This window comes from Grammomys surdaster, unplaced genomic scaffold (genome assembly GCF_004785775.1).
Source record: "Grammomys surdaster isolate TR1022 unplaced genomic scaffold, NIH_TR_1.0 125789, whole genome shotgun sequence".
Lineage (NCBI taxonomy): Eukaryota > Metazoa > Chordata > Mammalia > Rodentia > Muridae > Grammomys > Grammomys surdaster.
In genome coordinates this window covers 3,354,319-3,370,997 of record NW_021620620.1, presented here as the reverse complement: position 1 = coordinate 3,370,997, position 16,679 = coordinate 3,354,319, and the positions used below count along the sequence as shown (strand labels likewise).

Below are 16,679 nucleotides of genomic sequence, written 5' to 3'. Positions count from 1 at the left end.
GGCTGCTGTCTCATGCAGTTACTAGGCCAAAGGGCATTGAAGCAAAGTCTCTTTCTTAAAGTTCCTCTCGTGATTTCAAACACAAGAGCAGCAAGCCTAGATTAAGCCATACACCAGCAGTGAAAACCAGGAAGACAATGTGTGTAAAATCCAAGCCTAACACACCTGACCTACTAACAACCTTACCTCAATCCACAGGAAACCCTAAAACCACCAGGAAAAAACACAATTTTGTTTTGCTTTCAATGAAGAACTCTTACATTCATACCACTTTTTCTTTTTTATTTAAAATATTATAACCAATTGACAGACTAGATGACCCTGTTTACATCCAGTGGTGCATGTCTAATGATTAGGGCGTGAACGAGTAAACCACAGTAATGATCTCAGCATTCCCTACAAAGTGCCCCATTTTGTTCTGTCTAGAGAGGGGAAGAGAGGAGAGCACAGGGAAGGGGAGGGATAAGAAGGAATGACATGTACAGGGAGAGAGAAAAAAAATCTAATTATCATCCTACGTTTTGAGGTTTAAAACCTTATTAACAGGGTAAACTGTAATGAGAAAATAGACATCACAGTCCAGGCAGACAGCTACTTCAGTTTAACGTCATCATTCAGCTATAAGATTAACAGCTTCTCAAAAATATACCAAATATTGGGCCTACAAAAGTAATTTATTTCTTCGTAAAATTTACTAAGATTTACTCCTTTTGTAAAATGTAAAGTGTGGACTGATATCTCGAGCAGGTTTCTTACAAAAACAGTGATGATGTCAATAAGCATATGTAGCACAATCCCCCAGACACAGTGGAAGACTACACGGGACTGTCTCTTACTGATGCAAGGTTTGCACTTCACATACTTACTGGTATTTTGTCAACAGTGGCTATAAAGTATTCAACGCACATTTATAATTTATACTCAGTAAAGGTCTAACAGTAAGGGCAACAGCATACTTGGGAAAGCATAGAAAATCAGTGTGAGGTAGTTCAATAAAAACCTAGTCTAATTTTAAGTCACTGTGAGAATAGTACATTGTGCAAAACTAATCCACAGGTAATATTTCTCAGGAGTTTCAGTAATGAAGAGACTCTAAACCAGAAGTGCCCAGAAAGTTGCTTACCAGACTCCCCATAGAGCACTTTGCCTAAGAGCAGTTACTTTGAAATGAATTAGGACACAAGTTTTCCTATCTTACCCCAAACCGTACATTTCTGCTTCAATGCCCTTATCTCTTTCATCTTTCGTGCGACTAAGACAAATGTGCCCCCTGTGGTTCACAGAAAACACCCAAGAGATCAGTAGAAACACGATGCACAATCAGGCCACGAGGCAATGCTGAAGAGGGTTACAGGTGAGAGACGGTGCTGGGTATTCTACTCACTGGTAATAATTACTGGGGTCATGGGGCATCATGCATCCACCCTACACTAATGAGTGACTAATGAACAACACTCACAAACTACAACAGTATTTCTGAAAATATACTATGTTGGTTTTTTTTTTTTTAAGTCTCAAAATGCTGTGCAGGCTAGCGCTGAGCAACACTGATGGTTGTCTTCACGTGTGGCAGAGACTGGTCAATAATGTAAACCAAGTTCAATCTGTAACTCAGGAAACAGCTTCCCTTGCCTACTGCTCATCCTATCCTGTCAAGTGTCCTTTCCGTCTCCCAGTCTGAGGGTAACAAGTGAGATGAGCTCAGAACTGAGGGATATAGGCTGACAGGCGAGCTTCTGCTTTCTACACAATCAAGCTTCTCTGTATTGGTGGGAGCTACTGCTTTTCTTACAAGTCAGGTATGAACACACTGGGCCTTTGCTTCTGGTGTGCACTCTTCTGAGATTTGGCAATCAGCAGCATGGCATGACACAGTAAAAACCGCTTAGCAAATAGCATTAAAAAGTGAGATGCTCTATTTATAACAAAGCAATCCCAACAACATGGTCATCTTACAGATGGTCACTATGTATTAGTGGGTACAGGAACTATAACCAGGAAGACATGTAGGAAGAATAAGGCTCTCTTTCCTAAACTATCAAGTGGAATGCTAATTCTCAGCTAAACAACTTTTAGACAGTAAGACAATGGATATCATAAGTATATATAATTGAAAAGTCAAATTAAAGAGTGGTTTAACAAGTACTGAGAGACAGAAATGTTATTTGTAATTTCTTAAAAAAATACTTAAGATGCTTTAAGACTCTGAAAGTACCGGTAAGATTTATGTTAACAGATTTAAACAAAGTGTGTGGGGGTATAAACAGTGGATCTTAATATGTGGGGCATACATTTAACAAACAGACCTCGATTTTAGGGTATAATTTTGTTAAGTATTTCACCTTACATTAAGCACTGAAAGCTTGTTTTTTAAATTCAACTAAAACATGATGGCTGGCAAGTAGGAGCTGGCAATTATAACAAATGATACAATCAGAACAACTGGTATTCCTTACTTAACCGAAATCTGAATCAAGAAAGATGGCTTCTCAGCAATCAAACACAAAACACAGAAAACTAACTAAAGCATGTCAGCTGTTAAGTGCAATAGTGACACATTTTATCACAGGGAAAACAAAACCAGTTAGTTGCAAAACTAATATAAAATTACACACTCGTGCTCCAATTTCTGCTAAAATCCTGACTCCAACTTATATTTCTACAACCCAAGAGGCATAAAAGTCTCAAATTCATACTTGTCTAATAAAATTAATGCACCATGTTGTACATATAGAAAAGGAATCACTAAAAGGTGGGAAGGCTAAAAGTCTGATAAACTTGCTATATTTAAAAGTATATAAAAAAGGTAATGTATCTTCATCTTAAGTATTGCACATTAACAATGACTTAAAATACCTTACTTGAAAGTAATTCTACACTGTTTAAAAAAAAAAAAACAACCAAAAAAAAATACCCCAAAACAAAACCAAAACAAACAAACCTGCTAAGCAACCTTTCAGAAATCTGCCAAGCTGTGCCTGCTCTTACTCCTGCTGGTTGTGAGCTCCAAGGGGTTCCTTCCTACAACCTTGCAGCTCATGAAGTATGCATTCCCCAGTTCATTACATGAAATCCCTCTTGTTCCAGATAATACCAAAGGTGCCTGGGCATTACAGACATCATTTCAGAAATGAGACCTTGATGACATTTTACTTAGGAAAAATTCAGTTACAGAGAAAGGATTCTGCAGATATAAAATGTAAACAGTTAACACACACTTGTCAGGAGCAGCACCATTCTTACACTACTCAACGTCCACACTGGAAATCAGATATAAAAAAACCAAAGACTCAGATTAAAGAACCCTACTATGCCTGCTCTGCTCACTGTGAAGAAAACAGTCCTTAGAAAATGACATCCTACATATGGCTGTGTGCTACTATTTTCAGATGAACGGTATATTGCTCATTTAAATGTCACCTACACAAGTTTAAGTAGGCTTTGGAACCTCCTGACAGCTAGTAGAAACAGGATTATGCTACAGGTAGAATCAAATGGCCAGAAACACCACAAACTGGTGCTCAACAGATTGACCCGCTAAGGAACAGGAACTGGGAAAGGTCCAGAGGCCAGAAACTGTACAAAAGGGAAAGTCCAGGCTCTTGGCCAATGCCAGGACCTACAGCCTGAGGAGATTAACTCAGTGTATACAGAAGCAGGCTCATAGCTAGTACAGGGGAAGCATCTGTTGATTTCCACTGAAATGTATATTCATGAAGTATCCTCTTGACTTTGTGTGATCAAAAGCTTTAAGCATGCCACAGATGTTCAGAATACACCACATTTCTTAATTTAAGTTTTTGTTGGGTTGGTATAGAGAAATTCAAAATGTAGAAGGATATGCCCAACATCTTTAAAGACATGCTCTGAGTTATTTTGCCATTTAGATAATAGGGTGTTTGCTAAAATTTAGGTAAGGTTGTCTACCAACTGTTTTAACTAAGTTGGGATTGGCAAGTAGCAAATATTGGAGGTTTCTTGACACGTTCATCATTTACAGTAGTTATTCCTGAATATAACTGGCTACAGGTTATTTTCCCTTACTCCTCTGGGGTTATTTCATTGATAAGCACATAACCCTGAAGGATAGCATCATGAACAAATATCTGAAATAAATTCTAATAAAAAAACTTATAAACATCTTAAATAATTCATGATATATGCAAGTCATGACATAATAGTTGCTTTGATAAACAAAAATCTTACAAATTCAGTAAAAAAATCAGCAGCATAAGATAAAGCAAATATGCAAAATTTAAACCATGATAAAATAATTAGGTTTACATTATACAGTTAATTACAGCAAAAATACAATACAGTTTTGTTGCTGTTTAAAAACACAACTTAAGTTTTAAATTACAACACTTGAAATTAAAAAAAATAAACTACTTTACTACAAAATGAATTCTACATTTTCTGAAAAATCACTCAAAAATATGACCACTGAATTGTTTTTAAAGCAGTTCTATCAATGACTAACCAATTCCCCATCCCTCCCACCCACCCAAGGCCCAAGTAGTCATCTACAGCAGCCCAGAGGTCCAGCTGAAGCTTCTAGACTGCTGTCTGTATCCGAGGCCAAAGTCGGATCTGTGGACATTGAAGACATGTCATTGACAGACGGTGAAGATGATGGATGCTGAGAGCCATTGATCACTGCTGCACCTGTGCTATGAGAAACAAAACAGCAAACCAGTTGCAGAGAGAGTTGCAGGCCGGGCTGCCTGGCCCTACCCTACAGGCTGGACTGTGCTCCCTACCTCTACTGTCAACATACTTCTGGGCTTACGGGTTGCTGAATTGTATTGAACCCAACACTAATGTTCTCTTGTGCACATATCTAGAAACCTACACTTGTTTTCTTTCCCTAATACATTTTTAGTTTAAGACAAGAAGTTAAAATCCAAGTAACATGGAGGTTGTCCCTATAGCAAGAACCATAAATGGGCCTCAAGGTGTGTTCCAAAAGAGTTGAGAGTACATACAAAACTGTTTACACTGAATTGTGTTAGAGAGATCTCTTAAGATCCCAGTAACTAAAAAAAGTCTGAGAACTAAAATAATATAGAAAATTACTTTTGGTAGAGTCTCACAAAAACCACAATGATCAAGTGATATTCCTTGTCCATCTTACAAAGCGGAAGCTGACACAAAAGAACAGCATTTGATTTGGGAGGGACCTGAATCAAGTGCACCAGTCTACAAGAGACTGTATGATTCACCAGGGTAACCGAAACAGCCTAGTTAGGAAAATTCAGGCATACTTTGATCCTAGTAAATACCAGGCAAATACAAATATAGACTTACTATACAGAGAGAAAATGTTTTTCTCTGCTAAAGAGCAGTATCCAACAAGCATTTCATGCATTAAAAAAAGCAAAAAACTTCAAAAAACAGAAAAACCTTATGGAGAAAGACAAATTCTTTTAAGGGTTAGGCCTCATTCAGAGGGAGGAACATGTTAAAGCATCTCAACAAGATGTAGCAACTTTCAAGCCATAAGCTTACTAGGATAAGGGTCATTTAGAAGTACAAGTATGTAAGTTCTCAAAAAAATATTTACAGAATCAAAACTGTGTATAGTGTTCAGGGCCCCGAGATGCTGAAAGCAAAGCAGGTAGGAACTCTGCTGAAGCACTTGTCAGCATCAGGGATCGTCGCACTTCTGTGTAGTGATGAGCAGAACACTGAGAGACAAGAGGTCCTCAGGAGCTTATATTCAAGTATCACTAAAGTACCAAACGAACGTTCGAACGTGATGGCACATGTAGCAAATTTTGTGGTGAAGTTTTTATCTATTACAACTGAAGACTTTTAAAAGCAAAGCATAATGAACTCTAAGGGATTTTTCTTCTCTAAAGACATAGCTGCGGTACCAATGAAAACTGGGTTTTAATCAGTACAGTAAAGACAACAGCCGGGCAGTGGTGGCGCATGCCTTTAATCCCAGCACTTGGGAGGCAGAGGCAGGCGGATTTCTGAGTTCAAGGCCAGCCTGGTCTACAAATTTAACTACCAAACTGAGTGAGCATGGGAAGAACTGCAGATCCCAGGTCCCTGAAGAATATAACACAAGAAGTAAAGCACAATCACAACCACAACCAGGTTTATATTGTAACCAACCTAAAGGAGACGGCTGTCCTCTTATGACTCCATTTTTAGTTCGTTCCTCCAAATCCATTACCTCCTTGTATATCAGTTCTGAAAAAGAAGAGGAAGAGTGACTCTCGGGTATGTGTACTTAAGTCAAAACTTATGTATCTGTTAGGTGCATCAAGCTGGGTTCTTGCAATGAGAGTAATGGCAGAGGATCTGAGTGTCAGCTTCACACTCATAGGTGTTAGCAATTAATTCACTGATCTTCAACCATAGACTATGTTGACAGAAAGCTAAGCTCTCTACTGTAACTGTCCCAGCTCATCAAAAGGCAGCTGTTGTCAGGAGCCAGCCCCTGCCTTGAGTGTATCAGCCACACAGCACTCTGCCTTACAGAGGCTTGTCTAATTCTGTCAAATCGAGGGCTGAGGTCTGTGCTTATCTTCATTCTACTGCCTAGGTCCTGTGCTTATGCAACAGGTTACAATTTGTAAGATTTATAACCAAAGCAGCATGTACAATTAGAATGGGACAGAAGGGCATTTTTACTGAAGGAAAAGCAGCAACAGCTTCAGCTCCTTCCAAGTAGCCTACAGCAGGTGTCAGCACCAACACACGACTCATGTATTCCTGAGTGTGGGGGCAGCAGCAGATCATTGCATGACAGATTTGACAGAGGAAAGACATAGGGTGCAGTGTATCCCAATACCTTGCTCTTGCTTGTGATTCTGACTTGTTTGGTACCATTACCTCTGGGTCATATACTCTTTGAAAAATTACATAAAAGTAATTCTGTGAAAAAATGTAAAGAACTCTATAACGTTTATGTAATTCCTGAAGTTCAAAGTTGTTTTTTTTTTATTTTTATTTTTTTAATAAAGAATCCCTTGCTGGAGATCAGGCATGGATGGCACATACCTATAATCCTAGTACTTGAGAGACTGAGGCACAAAGATCACAAGTTTGATGCTAGTCTGGGCCACACACATACTTTTATTTCAATATTCTTACAACAGTAAAAGCTTTTGATAAAGCCAAATACTCAATCAACCACCTAACCAATAGATAGGAAAATTTTCAACTGAACAGAAAATTAAAAAAAAAATACAAATGGACAATAAATATATGAAAAAGTAATCAACATTCCACATGTCATCAGGGACACACAAAAATAGTACCAAGATTCTATCCAACACCAATTGAAATGGCTACCATCTATCAAGACAGCCAATAGTAACAAATGCTGGCAAAGATGTGGGGAAAAAAGGAACCTTCATACATATTAGAGTAAAAATGTAAATTATAGTAGTCACTATAAAAACTACTGGTTCCTCAAAAAAAAGCAGAATTCCATTAAAGGCACCTAAGACGGACAATAGCAGAGATATCTGCACACCCATTTCTACTGTGGTACTATTCACAGCAGCTATACACTATTAGTGTAGATGGCCATCAACACAAAAAGGCATGAGGAAAATGTGGTGAGATGGAGTGTGGTGGCACAGTCTTTAATCCCAGCACTCTAGAGGCAGGCAGTTCTGGGGAAGTTTGACGTTAGTCTGCACTATATAGGGAGTTCAGGCCAGGCAGAGCTAGATTTTTTGAGATCCTGTCTCTAAAAACAACAACAACAAAAGTGGTTTATGTGTATGCAAATTAGTTTTAGCCAGCCATGAAGTAGAATGAAATTATGTCATTTGCTAGAAAATGGATAGAACTAGAGATTATAAAAATAAGTAAAACAAATTTGACTCAGGAAGATAAATATTGCATGTTTTCTTTCCTATGTGGAACCTGGGTTTGACAATGTAAATATACATGACACTAACACATACCGGGGCTGATTAGGGGGAGGAAAGGGACCAGAGAGGAAATAAGGGAAGCCATGAAACAGTAATAGGAGGTTGACATGAACAATAAATGTAGAGTGATGTACATATCTGAAGATGTTATAGTGAGACCTGTTACACTGCACTGACATAATAAAAAGCATATTTATGTATAACCATATTAATAAAAAAGAAAAAGCTAGATCTGATGTTCAAAGATCACTTGACTGTTTATAGAGTGGAGGTGGATCAGTACACTTGTTTCATGCTGATAGAAGCAGAAACTACAATTTCTTTAATAAAAAATCAGGAAGTAACTAAAATTTAACATTTGGTCCAGCATATAAGCTTTTTGGACTACTCTTTCAAGTCTATCAAATATGTGCACATAAAAACATGGCTACAGCATCAGCCTATGTGAAGGTCCGCCTTCAGTGCTTCTCACAAGGGAGTGGGAACTGGACACAGACTGAGACACAAGCTTTCCTATAGCTCACTGCTTGACAGCTATTAAAGTGTGAAGGTAGCTGTGTGGATGAATAGGGTCTGTCATCTTCAAGATGTGTGGAGACTTCAACAAACAGGTGTGTACAGAACACCGAGAATACGACCATCGGTGATCTTAGAGATGGGACACCCCAAACATAGCTGTTGGAACAAGGAAGAAAACACTAACGTGCCTATAACTAAGGCAGAAATTTTCAAAATTAAGGAAGGAAATTGACTTTCAACTTTTGTAAGACAAATAAACAAAAACTTTTTTTTTTCTTTTTTGGTTTTTCGAGACAGGGTTTCAAAAGCCCTGGCTGTCCCGGAACTCACTCTGTAGACCAGGCTGGCCTCGAACTCAGAAATCCGCCTGTCTCTGCCTCCCAAGTGCTGGGATTAAAGGCATGTGCCACCACTGCCCAGCAAAGAAAAACTTATTACTAAATGTAAGTTATGAAAACAGAAAGCAACATTAATTTCTGTAACATAAAGAAGTCACTGTAGAAAGCCAGAAGTTCCTTCAGTGTCTGAGACTCTGGTAAGCATTACCTTTCCACTCCTCTATTGTGTGCTCCCTTTCATCTAACTGCTTGTCAGGGATCTTTGGTGGTGGCTGAAAGACACAAGTCAGTAACAACTGAGTTAGTTTACTGAAGTATATATACAATTAATTATTTGAAATACCAGCTAGACATAATACTTGCAAAAATGAATCATGAGACAAAGGCCGATCTATTATCATTAACTTTAACTTTCTGGAGAGTAGTTCTGTAAGATTCCTTTCTAAGAAAAAGCTGTTTGTCTTTTTTCTTTTATCCCAAGTTTTAAAATTGTCACATTTTACCTATGTTTCAGAATTCTGTTCTGCTTTAAATATAAAACATCGCTTCTATCTAAGGATACGCCCACAGGCATCCTAGGCTCCTTCAATCAACTGTGAGTTCAGCAGAGTGAGAAACAGTGGGAGGTTCCTGGACTATGATGATGGCTTGGATAGATGCTCATTAATCTAAAGTTTTCTTCATGAAAACCTAGCAAAACACTAACACCATCTATGTAGATTTTTACTTAAAATGACAAGCTCTTTTTGTACTTAATTTTAGCCCTGGCTCTAAGACTGGAGTATGTTCTTCAGACATTAAGAAAGTAACTTACGGCTTCTGCTTCTGAAGGATCATACCAGACGTTGATGTACGGGTGCTGGAGAGCTTCGTCTACGGAGATCCTTTTGGATGCATCTATTACTAGCATTTTGGATAACAAATCTCTTGCCTGACTGGCTGCAAAAATAATGATATTAATAAACACCAGTTCATGAGATTCTCCAATCATTCACATTAAGATGTTGAGGTTACATTTACTTTAGAAAATTCATCTTGCCAAGCATGTAGTGGTCCATATGTTTGTAATTGCTAAGCTGAGGCGGTGGAGGCAAGAAGATCCTAATTTCCAGGTGAGTTTGGTTTATAAATTGAACCAAACCAAACTAAACCAAGACAAAACAAATTTTATGCTTTTAAAAAGATACTTTTGTTATTTACTTTTATGGTTACTAAAATTTATTTATTGCAGATTTTTTGCAGTTTTTGTTTCATCTTTTGAGACAGGGTTTTCTCTTTGTAGCCTTGGCTATCCTGGAACTTGCTCTGTAACTATGGTAGCCTTGAGCTCTGTCTCTGCCTCCCAAATGCTAAAATTAAAGGTGCCTACCATTACCGCTCACCTTGATTTATTGCAATGTCCAGTTATGTGTGCATATATGTGTATAGAGGGAAGGGGTATGTGTATGTGTGAGCACATGAGTGCAGGTGCCCAGGAAGGCCAGAGAGGGCATTGGATATTTTGGAGCTGGATTTGTGAGTGGCTGTGAACTGCCTCCTCACATGGAGGGTAGGAACTGAACTCAGGTCCTCCACAAGAACAGCAAACAATCTCTTTAGCCCCTGTTTTGTGTTTTTGTTTTATTTTTTAAAGACCAAGTCATACTATGTACCCTAGGCTAGCCTGGAACTTACTAGGTAGTCCAAGATTATCTTAAACTCCTAATAATCTATCAGACACAGCTTCCCAAGTGATAGGATTACGTCGGGAACCACCACACCTAAATAATAATTTTTACTATAAAACCATGGCACACACATGATTTATAAAATACAACTTTATTTTTTTTTTTTTGAGGCAGAAGAAGTCTTCATTATGTAGCCCTGGTTGGCCCTGAACTCAGAAGTCTTCCTGCTCCTGCCTCCCAAGTATGAGGATTAAAGGCAAGTATCACCATATCCAGCTAAAATGCAAAAACCTGAGACAAAAGAACAAAATCTTTCTATGTTCCACTAGCAGACATAATTTTGAGTTAGATCCTTTAAGAATATGACTAAACATTCTTCCTATACATGTATGTCCAAGACATAATTTAGTGCATACAATCATACAACTTACCTTTAAGTTTGTTATGCTCTGAGTCAGCTGGGAAAAGCACATCAGGAAATAGTTTCTCAAAGCTATATCCAGCGTATTTAGGTCTGTTTTCAACATAAGTCCTTACTGTTGGTTGTAGTTTCTTCATGAATTCAGGACAAGGTGTTCCGAGCTGTTCAATAACTTTATTCCACTGATCAATATCTATTATCAAGTAGCTAAGAAAAATACTCCATGTATCAAATATTCAACACTTTAATCATATATACATTACTAAATATAAGAAAATGGAAAATTTAAAAATCCAGAAGAATACGGCCATTATACATTTTGTATTTCAAAGCCACCTTACAAAAAGCAATGATTATAAGTGGATAAAAATGATCAATAAATAAGCTTTGTTAATCTTATTTATTGTTTGTGCAGGTGTATCTAAATACTAATTTTACCATAAAATGGAGGCATAAACAAGCAAACTGAAAATAAAAATAACTAAAAACTATCATTACTATATATAAAACCGAAATGCAAACTGCAGAAAAATTTAACATTTAAAAATCTGCCTTTCTCCCAGCTCTTAAAAAATGTAAATGCATTTCCTAGAGAATAAGAAATATTTCTGCTCTGGTCTGCTTTTTTGAGTTCTTTACACTAACAGAAAACACCCAGCTGTGACAAAAAGATAACTTTGATAATAGTAGCATTTTCTTTTGCCATCCTCAGGTATGCCTATGTTAATAACGTTTGTAAAGCTCTGAAATGAATGAAAATGATACCAGTATCTCAGTATGCTGTAGACTGGGATTTTTCTGGTCTTGTTCCTTCTAGTCTTTATACTCCAAACCTCCGAAGACTAATGTCCCACACGTTCTTACTGTAACGTGGTGAATATTCTCATTCCACCTAAAACAATTCTGTGTTACTCACTGATCGACACATCACTGTTAAATATTAAAAACTGATGATCTAAAAGCATGAATCTAACCTAATTGCTATCACAGGAAAACTTCTTGCCGACATTCTCAGCATGCTATGTTAATGTAATGAGACAACAAGACATAACATACAGAACAGTAACAGAAAGACATGAGGAACCAAATCAAACCCTGCCCCAAAAAATCCAGAACAAAACAAAACAAAAACAAACAAACAAAAAAAACGAACAGTAGCAACAGATAATTCCAAAATTCATGGCACCTTCAGAATAGTTAAAGACTTACTCAAGTGTTAGAAACTTTAGTGAAAGCCATAACTTTTTTGTTAATCAACTCTAAGCAAGCAAGGACCTGTGAATTAACCACACTTGAGCCCTTTTCAAATTAACATATAAAATAATAAATGAGGAGAAGAAAGTCTATGTCAGGTAAGAGGTGGTACTCTGCAAGAGTAATTTAACAATGCTTTGTATCAGGAAGAGACAAAATACATTCTACTTGACCAGGCTGACACAGTACCATACATTTTGACCTTTAGAAACTACATTTTAGGCCAAAGATAAGGATACGATCTGTACCTGGGAACAAAACACCACCTTTGATCATTTCTCCCATGATGCACCCAACTGACCAAATGTCAACTGAAAACAAAATGCAATGACATTAACATAAAGATTTTGGTTAAAATAAAAAGAAAAATATATAAACACTAAAAACACACACACACCATATACACTTAAAAATTATAAAAAGCAATATAAAATAAAAATGAATGACAGTGAATGTGCTGATGACCAGCAGAGACTGTATGTCCTGCTGCCAAATGCAGCCTACTAACACTTAGCTTCTTAGCTTAACCATTTTTTGAACTGTAACAGCCACAAACTTTGCATCTATTTTAAAAACCTGTACTGTACAAATGTAACATATATTTCTTGTCATTAGCAAACAGAAGGAAGTTCATCACCTAGCTAATTAATCTGCTGCAGCAGCGCAAGGATACAGTCCCTTCCTGGAAAGAGGATTTTGTGGCAAACCATTTCTCCCATTATGCACCCCACAGACCATAAATCCACTATATGTTTGCAGCACAAAAGAAGAAAAAGCAAAGCAAAAGATTGTTAAAATCAAAGAAGCATAATATGACTGTATCATCTAAAAAACTGCAGAACATCACAAAAAGAAAAAGGTGGTTTTAATTTCAAATAATGGAATAATTTAAAGCACAAAATACTTTTCAAAAAGCTTTGATTCACAAAAAAAATATGAAGTATGACATTTTAATTACATGTCTAATTTTAAAGTGAGAGCTATGCACAGATATTGCATAAATTTAAAAACATTTTATAACTGAGATTTTACATGTAATATACAAAGTAGAACCAAACAAAATTTACAAATAAGATTTAAAATGCATATCAGGCCATAAAATTTTAAAATATGCACTATTTTGAGGTTTAACTGTGCACTTTACTCTCTCTTTAAGTTAAATTAAAAAGCATGAGCAGAAATAATTTAGCATATTAAAACAGAAAGATATCTGTGTTTTAATAAAATATTAACCTTTTTTTTTCCAGAAAATTCCAAACTGGGTTTTCCAGGCTTATTTAAGACTTTGTTTATTCTGAACTAAAATAACTTATTCTCTTGGTAACACCATTTTACATTTATATCCACCTCTATCCATAAAGGAACAAATGGGCAGAAAAAGAACAGCATATCTACCAAGAAACCTTGGTAAACAAATGTTTTTCATTATCTCTTTTTTAAGTTTTTTTTTTTTTTTAAACTTTGGGTTTAAAAGTTAGTTTTGGTGGAATGCAGTATCAAAGTGCCAAAGTATCTACAGATCTGGATGTAGTCTCCTAGCAGACCTCCATATTATAAAACCTGCTACAAGGAGTCTAGTTTGCTATCAGGCAGTTTAAAATTAGATTACCTCCAAACTTTCCAAATTATTCTGAAATACTCTGCAATAAAACCAAACAGAAAATCTCACCTCTCTTCCTCCCTGTCCCCTGTCCCCCACCGTGAGTGTGTATGTGTGTCTGAAAGGAGGACATGTATATGTCACCCCCAAAAGCAATGAGATAATCTACATGTGGCATGTCAATTCTTATGACAGCTTTTCTAATTTCTGGTAAGGAGCTATGTCAAGATCATATTTACAGGACATCAACATGTGGTACAATTTCTGTGATAAAAGTTTCACAATAAAAGCAATAGCAATATGCCTATCAATTCTCAAAACAAAACTTATAAACCTTATGTTGAGACTAAGAAACAGAAAAGCATGTTTACTTTAAAAACTGATAGTTGATATTTAAAGTATTTGTTTTAAATTAGCTCAGAAAAGGAAAGGAAATTAAGCAATTTCCCGAATTTTAATGGTATCATATGCGTGTATTTATGTATGTATACATGTATGTATGCATGTATTAAAGAACCATCTAGATTGACTTAATAGTTTCCTGATTTAAAGTGAACCACTGTTCCAATTTCCATCCTAGAAACATGCCACTCTTAAAAAGTTATGGTTTAATTCAATGTATCCACATATAACACTATATGCAATCTCCTTAAGGTGGGACACATGTTCTAATCAAACACTAGTGCTTCCCATAAGAAGTTGAGTTATCCATTAGCTTTCTAGAATTGGAAAATGTAGCTCTCCGAGTTTATAGTGAGTGCTACTATTTTCTGTTTGTTTTGTATTGTTTTGTTTTCTGAGACAGGGTTTCTGTATAACAGCCCTGGCTGTCCTGGAATCTGTTTTGTAGACCAGGCTGTCCTCAAACTCACAGAGATTGCATGCCTCTGCCTCTTGAGTGCTGGGACTAAAGGTGTGCGCCACTACACCCAGCTTGTGAGTGCTACTGTTAACACTGACTAAAGGTGCTGGAGATGAGAGCAAATATGACTAATATACACTAAAATTACTATTAAGATTAAATTATTAAGAAGTATATACTCATGTTGAAATACACAGGCAGAGGGCATAAATCCTAGCTTTACAATTCTTCACCTAGGTATTAACATTTAAGATCCCCATGCTTTCCCAAAACATTCATGGCAAAATGTTCAAATCCTGGATAGACATTTGAAATAGTAATGTATGCTTAACTGCATGCATTTCAATTCAAGTATGTAAAAACTAACTGATAAACAAAATCAGAAGAATATTTCAAAGCGAAAGTGTATGCTGACCGTTCTCCTTGTAGCCCATGCCGAGAATGACCTCTGGTGCTCTGTAGTAGCGAGTCACCACGTAAGGTGTCATCATAAAACTTGTTCCTGCAGTCCTCGCCAGTCCAAAATCAAGAATCTTCAAAGTGCAGTCTGATTTGACTACTATATTACTAGGCTTTAAGTCCTTCAAGAAATAAACATTAAAATGATTGCTCAGATAGATACAAAGAATTGTACTGCTCAACTGAGTTACATAATCTGTCAAACAATTTGTTAACTGTTCACTGTTTTCACTGAAGTACCACTGCAGAGGTTCCTTACAATAGGGAAACCCCACAAGTTAGATTTAAGATCATTTCATTTACATAAACAAACCCAATACAGACATCATTAATGCTTATTTACTTAAAAATAAAAATGTATTGAAATTTTCTTTCCTATTTTTTATTTATTCTATCTATCTCTGTGAAGTTGAAGCAGCCTGGTCTACAAAGCAGGTTCCAGAATAGCCACCACTATTACACAGAGAAACTTTGTGCAAGAACACAGGACCGTGAGTTTGGTGACTGAACAGCATTGACAGCAGTTATCAAAATGGAAAGAGATCCAAATTATGCAGAGGCAAAGTATTTTATGTCATCTGCAAAGGACTTCAATTGATTGCTTTTGCAAAGGAAGTTTTATGCAAACTTAACCACAGTCATTTTCACCCCATGTTATTTACAGTTGCTTTTGTGACAGAAGGGCTGAGTCTGGTCAGTAACTGTAACAGAGGCCATGTCTACAAACAAAAAAACATTCAGAATATGTTCTTTATATAATGTTCCTTGACCCTTGCTTCTATAAGAGGTTAGAAAGCAAAACTTTGTCTGCTAGTGGCTACTATCTGCATCAGAAATAACTGGCTACTTTAAAAGTAGAAATGAAAGTTAACAGTGTCATCATTTTGGACAAGTTAAATGCTGCTAGAATCCAGAAAAAGGCAACAGATGGTTTAGCTTATCCCCGGACCACACATCATCCTTTTACATGCCTGTCCTTAGGATCTGTTTCAGTTAATAGAACTCTAAAATAACGTGATACTCACCAGCTCTGAAAAATTCTGAACATGCTCGAGTTAGTAAAGTTTCTATTCTTCTACCTCATACCATGGGAAAAGTATGTCCCTGGAAGTAACCCTGAACCTGACCCGAGGTCTGGAGTAATGTTACACAGGCCAACACTGCATACCCTGAGTAAGCACTGTGCTGTTTCATGTCATGGACATCTTGGAAGCCTGGAAGCTTAAAGGTAGACTCAAGGGAGCCTCAAATAAGTCTAAGAATACATAGAGTGTCAGATAACAAATATGCTTTAAAAAAACATACAATCAAAAGCTACAAAGGTTACTGATATAATAAACTGAACCAAGAAAAACAGAACTCAAGTCTGTTGTCACAAAAGCTACTAAGCAACTTATATGGACAGGACAGCAAGAAAGAAACTCTGTCCAAAATGTCAACAATAGAACACACTTGTACTCCTGTCTTTCAGGGGTAGGAAGCAGGTCAAGAAAGCTGAGCAGCCCTTCAGTACACAGCCTTCAATACTCACTTGAGATCTATTTAAGGGGGGTAAGAGGAAAGGAAGACTTCATAGGGAGCAGCCAGGTACTGTGGACAACAGTGGGCAGGTTGCACTGTACAGAAATCAGATGCAGCTCCTAAAGCACTCCTACCTCCTG

The 16,679-nt window shown here is 36.9% G+C and overlaps 1 protein-coding gene across 3 annotated transcripts in view; it reads right to left on the bottom strand.

The window, feature by feature from the left end:
- Positions 1-261: 261 nt before the first annotated feature.
- Positions 262-16,679, bottom strand: part of Mapk8 (mitogen-activated protein kinase 8) — a 68,025-nt gene continuing 51,607 nt past the window's right edge. The window contains exons 6-12 of one of the 3 annotated variants that reach the window (XM_028789089.1): positions 14,975-15,140; positions 12,337-12,408; positions 10,854-11,036; positions 9,570-9,694; positions 8,964-9,027; positions 6,124-6,201; positions 262-4,670 (exon numbers count right to left, since the gene is read on the bottom strand). In XM_028789089.1, coding sequence (XP_028644922.1) covers positions 4,654-4,670; positions 6,124-6,201; positions 8,964-9,027; positions 9,570-9,694; positions 10,854-11,036; positions 12,337-12,408; positions 14,975-15,140 — 705 coding nt within the window. In that variant the 3' untranslated portion in view covers positions 262-4,653. The remainder of the gene's footprint in view (positions 4,671-6,123; positions 6,202-8,963; positions 9,028-9,569; positions 9,695-10,853; positions 11,037-12,336; positions 12,409-14,974; positions 15,141-16,679) is intronic. The other 2 variants (XM_028789086.1, XM_028789087.1) reach the window with 2 other exon arrangements.